Source organism: Acomys russatus, chromosome 19 (genome assembly GCF_903995435.1).
Source record: "Acomys russatus chromosome 19, mAcoRus1.1, whole genome shotgun sequence".
Classification (NCBI taxonomy): Eukaryota; Metazoa; Chordata; class Mammalia; order Rodentia; family Muridae; genus Acomys; species Acomys russatus.
Window position 1 is genome coordinate 14,192,508 of NC_067155.1, and position 8,885 is coordinate 14,201,392.

General features: G+C 54.9%; 1 protein-coding gene across 1 annotated transcript; it reads right to left on the reverse strand.

Moving 5' to 3' along the window:
* Positions 1–4,154: 4,154 nt before the first annotated feature.
* Positions 4,155–6,559, reverse strand: Apoe (apolipoprotein E). Its single transcript, XM_051162545.1, has 3 exons — positions 6,463–6,559; positions 5,457–5,637; positions 4,155–4,986 (listed from the first exon to the last, which is right to left on the reverse strand). The coding sequence occupies exons 1-3, from the start codon at positions 6,500–6,502 to the stop codon at positions 4,266–4,268; spliced, it is 942 nt and encodes a 313-aa protein (XP_051018502.1). The 5' UTR covers positions 6,503–6,559; the 3' UTR covers positions 4,155–4,265.
* Positions 6,560–8,885: the final 2,326 nt, after the last annotated feature.

The window sequence follows — 8,885 nt, forward strand, 5'->3', positions numbered from 1 at the left end:
TGGTTAACACCCACCAGCACCACCACCCCCAGCACCACCACCAGCACCTTCCTGTCACCAACCCCCCCCCCCCCCCCCGACCAATCCAGTCTCTTAGTAGGAAGTTAGGAAGCGGGAAACAGTTTTCCATGCACTAACCTGGATCTAAGCCTCGGACAGGAGGACTGTAGGGGTGGGAGGATCCTGCACAGTGGTTTAACAGGTTGGGGAGGGGGGCGGAGCAGGCTGATCACCCTCCCTCTAAGCTTCCTCTATGCCTCTGTGCCCACCTTTTTTTTTTTTTTAACCTTTTTGTGACATAGGATCTTTGGTTGACCTGGAACTGGGACATGTGACCCTCTTGCCTCTGCCTCTTTAGTGAGTTGGCATGGCAGGCTTCTACCATCACAACCAGCCTGTCCTCTTCCGCCTATCCTGGTGGATATTGGATGCCAGGTCCCCTGCCCAGGCCCATCTTTTAGTCCTACAGCTTGTCACTGGCCAGCACCGTCCCTCACTCCCAATTCTCACTGATCTTCATCCAACCTCGGCTCCTCGGTCCACTCAGGGAATAAATGGTCTCACCCTCTCTCTCTGAGGCTGTCCTGTTTTAGGGGGACACCGATCCCCAAATCTCACCCCTAGTTCACACTGAGCCCTCAGGGTTAGCTCTTTTTTTCCTTGTATATAGGCCTCAGCTTCCCCTTTGTCTAGGATGCTGGGGTCTGCCTCCAGCCTGCCTCCAGCCTGCCTCCAGCATGCCTTCACCTCCAATGCCTTTGCATCTGGGTACCCCAGATCTTCTTTTGACACCCTCTGGCGACTTAACTTGACATCCCCTAACCCCCCTTCAGCTAACCAAAACCGCAGAACCTCTCAGCTTGCAAAGTTCCAGTGTCCCCCTCCACCCCCTCCCCACAACAGGCACAACCCCCACTCCTTGCCCCTGAAAACACTATTAGCTCTTGTTGGGCCTCCCAGACCCCCCCCCCTCCTGGCCCCAAGCCTGCCTCCCCACCCCCCCTCCCTCCACCACATCCTTTTCCCTGAGGCCGGAGTCCAAGGCCTTTTCCCTCCCCCAGAGCTGTCCCTGACCGACAGTGACCCCCCTGGCAGCTGGTGACTATGGGTCTCAGACTCTTAGGTTGGCTGGCCTGGTGCCGCTGCAACCCACGTGTCAGTTCTGGGCGGGGGGGGGGGGCACACACACCAGGGGGATGGTTGTGAAAGGGGTCGGAGAGGCTCGACCCTGGCTGGGTTGCAACATCTCCAGGGCCAGCTCACAGCTTGCAGTCCCTGTGGGCGCCAGCAGGCTGCCATGGGCCTCTTGTTTGCTGAACTGAGTCCCGCTCAGTCCTCAGGCAGCCGTTCTAATAATGGGACAGGTTCTCCCCTCCCTGCGCTCTGGTGCTCCCAGTTTCACCCTCTCCTTAGCAAACAGGGGCTTCCTGTGCCACAGGTAGGGTAAGGGAAGCACAGCTAAGGTCGTTAAAGTATTAGTCATTCAACTCTGAATTTGTTTTTTTTTTTTTGTTTGGTTTTTGTTTTGTTTCGTGTGGGTGTTTTGTTTGTTTGTTTTGAGACAGAGTTTCTCTATGCAGCCCTGGCTGTCCAGAACTCACTCTGTAGAGCAGGCTGGCATCGAACTCACAGTGACTCACCTGCCTCGGCATCCAAGGGATGGGTTTTAAAGGTGTACACCAGGATGGCCTGGCTTCTCTTTTTATTTTTTATTTTTTGGTTTTTCGAGACAGGGTCTCTGCTGTGTTAGCCTTGGCTGCCCTGGACTCGCTTTGTAGAGTAGGCTGGCCTCGAACTTACAGCGATCTGCCTGCCTCTGCTTCCCGAGTGCTGGGATTAAAGGCGTGCACCACCACCACCTGGCCTGGCCTGGCTTCCTCCACTCCCACCTGAGTCTGGGTTTTAATAGGGTCAGGCCAACATTCCATGGCACCTCTTACAATCCTTGTTCTTTCTTTCTTTCTTTATTTTATTTTATTTTTATTTTTTGGTTTTTCGAGACAGGGTTTCTCCCTATAGCCTTGGCTGACCTGGACTCTCTTTGTAGGCCAGGCCAGTCTCGAATTCACAGAGATCCTCCTGCCTCCGCTTCCTCGAGTGCTGGGATGAAAGACTTGAAAGGCGTGCCTCACCACACCTGGCGCTCCTGAGGCCTTGTTTCAAACAAACAAAACCAAAATCTCTCTGAAGAACTCAAAACCTCTCAGCTAGGCCTCGTGTCACAAACCTGTCATTGCAGCCTTTGGGGCTGAGGCAAGAGGAGTCCGTGTTCAAGGCCAGCCTGGCTCAAATAGCATAAAAACATAATTCAGGTCTTCAGCGGGAACATACCCGCTATGGCCTCCCCTCATTTTGGTATCTGGGGCTCTGAGGATGTTTTCCTAGCTAACAGTCCCTGTGGGATGCTACCACTCCCTTGGGCCCTGCCACTCAGCCCACTGACTCTTCTCACTGGACCCAGAGGTTCAGCTGTGGGAGGGGTGACTGCCACCAGATAATGCTGAGCTCGGAGGCAGGAAACGCTCCAAGCTCGGGTGTGCCAGAGGCAGCTGGGGGAACTGAAGCCTTGGCCTGACCCCAAGAGACAAGCTCAAGCCCTGGCCTGCCTCTTTTGGTGGGAGCCCTGATGGGTTCCTGAGAACTGAGGGGGTGGGAGGGAAATGCCAGCCAGGGTGTTAGAATTCCGCTCCAGTCGGCCTACCTATGACGTCATTGCCTACCTGACGTGTGGCATGGCCATGCCCAGTATATAAAACGACCAAGCTACCCCCGCCCCTCCCTCTTCCTCTGTCTCTCTGGGGTACCCCTCCCCCTTATGGTAACTAATTTAATAAACCTCATATATTCCAATATCTGCTGCCTGGCATCTTCTTATCATTTTCTTATATTAAACATAAAATTGGTAACGGAAACCCGGGAGCGAGCAAAGCGGCAGCGATTTACCTCAGCTTACAATCTTGGTTTGTAAGGCAGGGCAGGTGATTGGTTCAGAAGGGGATGAATGGGAGACCCAGGGAAATTTTTGTGAGAAGTCTGTTAGGATGAGTTCGGTAGAAAGGATTACAGACTTAAGCTAATTTCTGAATGCCAGATTCCAGTCAGCTCTTAAAGAGATGTGGAGGGAGCATCTTTGTGTCCCCAGCGTGAATAGCACAGGGTGGGGGGAGGGTGCAGAGAAAGGATGGGGCTGGAGCCAGGGGTCCCCGAAGGCACAGCTCACTTCAGAATAAAGGGGAAAGGCTGAGGCTCTGAGAACCCAAGGTTTTGGAAGGAAGGAACACGTGAAGGCGCAGAGCAAAAGAAACTGCAGGAGGGTGAGATAAGTCAGGAAATCAGGAAGCCAGAGAGGGCAGCCCAGGAGTGAGCAGAGAGGAGACAGAGCCTGGAGAAGAGAGGAAATCAGATAAGGCCACAGGGAGGAGGCAAGTGGAAGAGTAAACAAGGCTCCAGCTCTCTTCTGCATTTTCATTCTCAGCATCACCCTGGAGCAGGTGTTGAAGTTTGGGAAAAGTAACCCAACAGACACAGGGTGGTACACGTCTGCCCTCTCAGTTCCTGTGGAGACTGAACACAAAAGATTCGAATAGTCAAGGCCAGCCTAGGCTAGAGTGAGTTCAAGAAAACTCAGCTGAGAGCCTAGCTCAGCATTAAAAAAAAAGGGTGGTAAATACAAGAGCCCCTGCCTAGAATCCCCCAGTGAAGGGCTGTGGGCATGACTCAGTGGTAGAGCCCCTGCCTAGAATCCCCCAGTGAGGGGCTGTGGGCGTGGCTCAGTGGTAGAGCCCCTGCCTAGAATCCCCCAGTGAGGGGCTGGGGGTGTGGCTCAGTGGCAGAGCCCCTGCCTAGAATCCCCCAGTGAGGGGCTGGGGGCGTGGCTCAGTGGTAGAGATCCTGCCTAGAATCCCCCAGTGAGGGGCTGCGGGTGTGGCTCAGTGGTAGAGCCCCTGTTCTTGCAGACTGCTGGGCCCTAGGCTAAATCTCTATAGCTGAAAACACAAAGCCTAAGAAACCAAAGTAGAGCGGAAACAAAGCACACCAGGCTCTCCCTACTCTACAGACAGAGACGGTGTCACGGAATGGATGCTGTGTGAGGCAGAAAAGACGAACTGGGGGCTAAAGCCGTGTGGAATCAATCATTCACAGAAACTCAGCAGTTGCTTGGAGAACCTTTATTACGTAAGGGCCACCAGTGGGCCAGAGTGGTGCTGGGGACAGGGCCACCTGCTGGTCACGGACGTCGGCAGCAGGGGGCAGGAGAGGGCCGTTCATTGGCTCTCCTTGGACATCTCCACAGAGGGCTTGGCAGCCATGGAGGCCTGCACCTTCTCTACCAGGCTTGCCCACTGGCGCTGCATGTCCTCCACCAGTGGCTCGAACCAGTTTTTGAGGCGGGTCTGGAGGATCCCGGCCTGCTGGCGTATCTGTTCTGTCTGCTCCTCCATCTTGACGCGTACCTCTTCCATCTGCTCGCGCATCTCCTCTAGGCGGTCCCGGGCCTGGTTGCCCATCTCCTCCAGTCGCCCTTGGATGCGGGCACCCAAAACCTGGACGCGATCGCGCAGGGGCTTCACAGCCCCGGCACCCAGGTTGGCTGTGTGCTGGCGACCCTGCTCCACCAGAGGCCCCAGGCGCTCACGGATGGCGCTCACACCTCGTTCTGCGCCCTCGCGTGCCCCGGCTTTGTACACGGCCAGGCGTTTCTGCAGATCCTCTGCATCCCGCATCAGGCGCTTGCGCATCTTGCGCAGGTGGGTGGCGAGGCGCGCCCGCAGCTCATCTGTGCTTTGGCCCAGCATGGTCTGCACCTCATTGCGGTACTGCCCCAGTCGGTTACGTAGGTCCTCCATGTCCGCCCCGAGCCTGGCTTGTGCCGCCTGCACCTCTTTGGCCAGCCTGGCTCGCGTCTCCTCGGCCACTGGGCCCAGCTCTTGCTCCAACTCCTTTTTGTAAACCTTCACCTCCGTCATGGTGTCTTCCATGAGAACCCTGCAGGCCCAGGGAAAACACAGGAAGTGGGGGTGGGGTGGGGTGAGGGCCACGGAGACAGAAGGGCCCAGTAAACTAGCATGGGTGAGAAACTCAGACCAGAAACAAGGTGTGGTGGGGCACTCCCGTGTATTCCCAGAAGTTGAAAAAGCTGAGGCAGGAGAATTGCAGAGCCTTCGAAGGCAGCTTGAGTTACAGATTGGGATCCTGTCTCAGAAAAGCCGAAAGCCAATAAACCAAATAAATAAACGCATAAATAGATGCTTGCTAGCTGGGCAGTGGTGGCGCACGCCTTTAATCCCAGCACTTGGGGAGGCAGAGGCAGGTGGATCGCTGTGAGTTCGAGGACAGCCTGGTCTACAAAGAGAGTCCAGGACAGCCAGGGCTGCACAGAGAGACCCTGTCCCAGATAGCGCGAGACCCCAGGCCTGGATGTTCAGTGGGTGAAGGAGCAGGGGCTGGGTACTCACGTCAGTTCCTGCATGACTTGTGAGCTCTGCAGCTCTTCCTGGACCTGGTCAGACAGCGTCTGCACCCACTGCAGGTAATCTCGTAAACGGCTCAGGGCCATTTCCCAGGGCTGTTGGCTTTGCCATCCGAACTGATCTGTCACCTCTGGCTCGAGCTCCGGCTCTCCCTCGGCCACGCATCCTGCGTAGAGTAAGTTCAAGGCTGGGGCAGGACCCACAGTGCTCTTAGGTCTCTTTGAAGTAACAGTGGGTCGGGAGGCAGTGGGGTCTGTTTAGTTATTACAAGCACGTACTGCCTTGGTATCTATGTAATGCAGAGCTGAGACCAGGCAAGTAGGTTATCAGAAAATATATACCTCCCTTGTTTAAAATCATAGCGCCGGGCAGTGGTGGCGCACGCTTTTTAATCCCAGCACTCGGGAGGCAGAGGCAGGCGGATCGCTGTGAGTTCGAGGTCAGCCTGGTCTACAAAGTGAGTCCAGGATGGCCAAGGCTACACAGAGAAACCCTGTCTTGAAATACAAAACAAACAAAAAACAAAAAATGTATAGACATATTTTAATTTGTGTGTGGGGTGCGCACGTGGGCCCTTAGAGGTCAGAGGACAACTAGAGAGAATTGGCTTTCTCCTTCCACCACATAGGTCTTGGAGATAGACCTTTAGGCTTGGTGGCAAGCACCCTTACCCACTGAGCCATCAATCCTGTCATAGGGGAAATCGAGGCTTAAGGTCTCAGAAATGCCCCAGGCCCAACGGGCCAGCCAGCAGAAGGGACTGGGGCTAGAACGGGGGGTCAAAGAAGAGGAGTAGATAAAGCCCGGCATGGTGGCGCACGCCTTTAATCCCAGCACTCTGGAGGTAGAGGCAGGCGGATCGCTGTGATCCGAGGCCAGCCTGGTCTACAAAGCGAGTCCAGGGACAGTCAAGGCTGTTACACAGAAGAAACCCTGTCTGGAAAAAACCAAAAAGGCAAAGTGCCTCCAGAGCAAGCCCTTGCCCCCGTACCTGCCAGCAACGTGACCAGCAGGAACCACAGAGCTTTCATCTTCCTGATTGTGAGAGTCTGGGGAGAAAGAAATTGTCTTTGAACAGCGAAGGAGGGAGGGGTGGGGGGACTCCACCCACCCAGAGAGCCTCACCCTACCTCCCCTCTCAGATCTGTGAGACTTTAGCCAATCACAAACATTTCCCAATGTTTCCAGCTCTTCCCAAAAGGTCTGTTCACTATCTTTCGCATCCGCAGGGTGGATCCGCTGCCAAAAATTCCAGCCCCCTCTTCTAGGGTTCAAATTCCACTCGACCAAGCCACAGCCCTTAGTCCAATTTACACTCCTCTTTTTACCTTCCAATTGTGGTTTTTGTTTTTTTTTTTTTTTAAATCCTCCTCCAGCCCTGATCTCCCACACCCCAGAACTCTGTGGGACGCTGAGCCTCGAGGGTTTGAGACCAGCCCGGGTCACTTGGGGACAGTGAGGGAAACCAGTAGGTGTTTATTATAAACGCAGCCTAAGGCTCATCCTGGGTTCTTTCGCTATAGGATGGTGGTGTCATCTTCTAGCTGTGCTGGTGTGCCGCGCACGGCCAGTCCCGTACCCCTCGAGACGGCCCCTCCGTCAGTCCTGACTCTGGCAAAGGCTAGTTACCTCTTGTCCTTAGTTCTTCCCCAAGTACCTCTACCACGCTTCCTGACTTTTCAATTCTTGTCCCTGCTTCCTGGACACCAGGGGATCGATCCCAAGGCTCCTTGGGTGAGAGGGTCCCCCAGCCCCAGCCCGTCTTACCAGCTCCTTCAGGAAATCAAGTCCTTAACCCGGGGCTGAATAGGGCACAGCATCCCAGACTTGTCCAATTATAGGGCTCCCCCTGCCCCGCCTCCTCCTCAGAGATAGGGCGGGCTGGGCCAGCCCCCTGTCACGAGGCGGGTTGTCCTCTGGTTCTTCACAGCAGGGCAGAGGAAAAAGGTGGAGTTTGGAGGCCTTGTGGCACCCCCACCCCCGCCCCCAAAGGGAGCGGACGCCTCATCAAATTATCCAGGCATCAGTGCTGGGGTACCGAGTACGGCCTCCCCACTTTCCTTGGGGGGGGGGGTCTGGTGCACCGTAAGGCAAGGGTGGTGGGCTGGGGACTTGTGTCAGATGCTCAGCTTCTGGGGTGAAGCCTTGGCCCCTCTTTGCTGATTCCTCAGCCACAGAACTGTCCCCAGCCCCAGGCTGGGACACTCTTCAGTGCCCTCAGGAGCTGTTTGGTGGTGGCTCCTGATGGGTTTGAATCGATACATCAAGCCAAGCCCTGGGGATTCAGTCTTGTCTCTGGCAACTGGCAGACAGATGTGTGACCTTCGGAGGGAGAGCCACTCCAGCATTTTGTTTTATTTTTTGGGTTTTTCGAGACAAGGGTTTCTCTGCGTAGCCTTAGCTGTCCTGGACTCACTTCTGTGGACCAGGCTGGCCTCGAACTCACAGCAATCCACCTGCCTCTGCCTCCTGAGTGCTGGGATTAAAGTTGTGCACCACCACCGCCCAGCACTTTTTTTTTTTTTTTTTTTTTTTTTTTGGTTTTTCGAGACAGGGTTTCTCTGTGTAGCCTTGGCCATCATGGACTCGCTTTGTAGACCAGGCTGGCCTCGAACTCATAGCGATCCGCCTGCCTCTGCCTCCCGAGTGCTGGGATTAAAGGCGTGCGCCACCACGCCCGGCTTCTGCCCAGCACTTTTAAAAAGTTGTTTTAAGACAGGATTCTTAGGCTGCCCTCAAAGTCACAACCAACCTTCTGCAGCACGTTGGGATTGCAGGTGTGTGCCACTGTGTGTGAATTTGGCTTTTCTGAAGTTTTACTCATAAAACCAGAAAGGCAGTTATTTTGGGGGACACGTGCCTGTACTCAGGAAACTGAGGCAGGATCCTGTGTCAGGGCGAGCTTAGAGAATAGAACGATGCCCATGCTAAAAACAAGAAGTGGGGAAAGCAGGTGGTACTGGGCCGTCTCGGTATGGCAAAGGGCTCACACGCCACTGGCAAGCTTGCTAGATGCACTGCACAAAGCGTTTTTGTTCCCAGATGTTGCCCAGAGAGGGTGTTAGTATGAGGGGGAGCCACTCAGCAAGGCTTGGCACAGGATGGGGGGCGGGGGGAAGGCACATGATTCTGTGGGATGGGAAGAGGTGAACAATTGATTCCAAGAAGGGTAAAGGGTGCCTGGCCAGGCCCAGGCCTGTTAGCTTTGGCCTCAGAGAACGCTAGCAAGGAGTGGGTGTGGTGAGATGGCTTCCTTGGGTTACTAAGGGTCAGCTCCACTGCACAGCTCATATCCCCAGAACAGGCACTAGAAAGGGTTCCTGTGCTGCTGTCTCGAAGGACATCTTTGCTTGGCAAAGCACTAGACTTCCAGTGAGGTGCCATTTGAAATGCCCGGTTTGAGGTGGTCACCAC

Coding starts and splice junctions, on each gene's coding strand:
- Apoe (XM_051162545.1), bottom strand. CDS start 6,502: ATGAAAGCTCTGTGGTTCCTGCTGGTCACGTTGCTGGCAG. Junction 5,638..6,462: donor GCTGGTCACGTTGCTGGCAG/GTACGGGGGCAA, acceptor TACTCTACGCAG/GATGCGTGGCCGAGGGAGAG. Junction 4,987..5,456: donor CAAGTCATGCAGGAACTGAC/GTGAGTACCCAG, acceptor CTGGGCCTGCAG/GGTTCTCATGGAAGACACCA.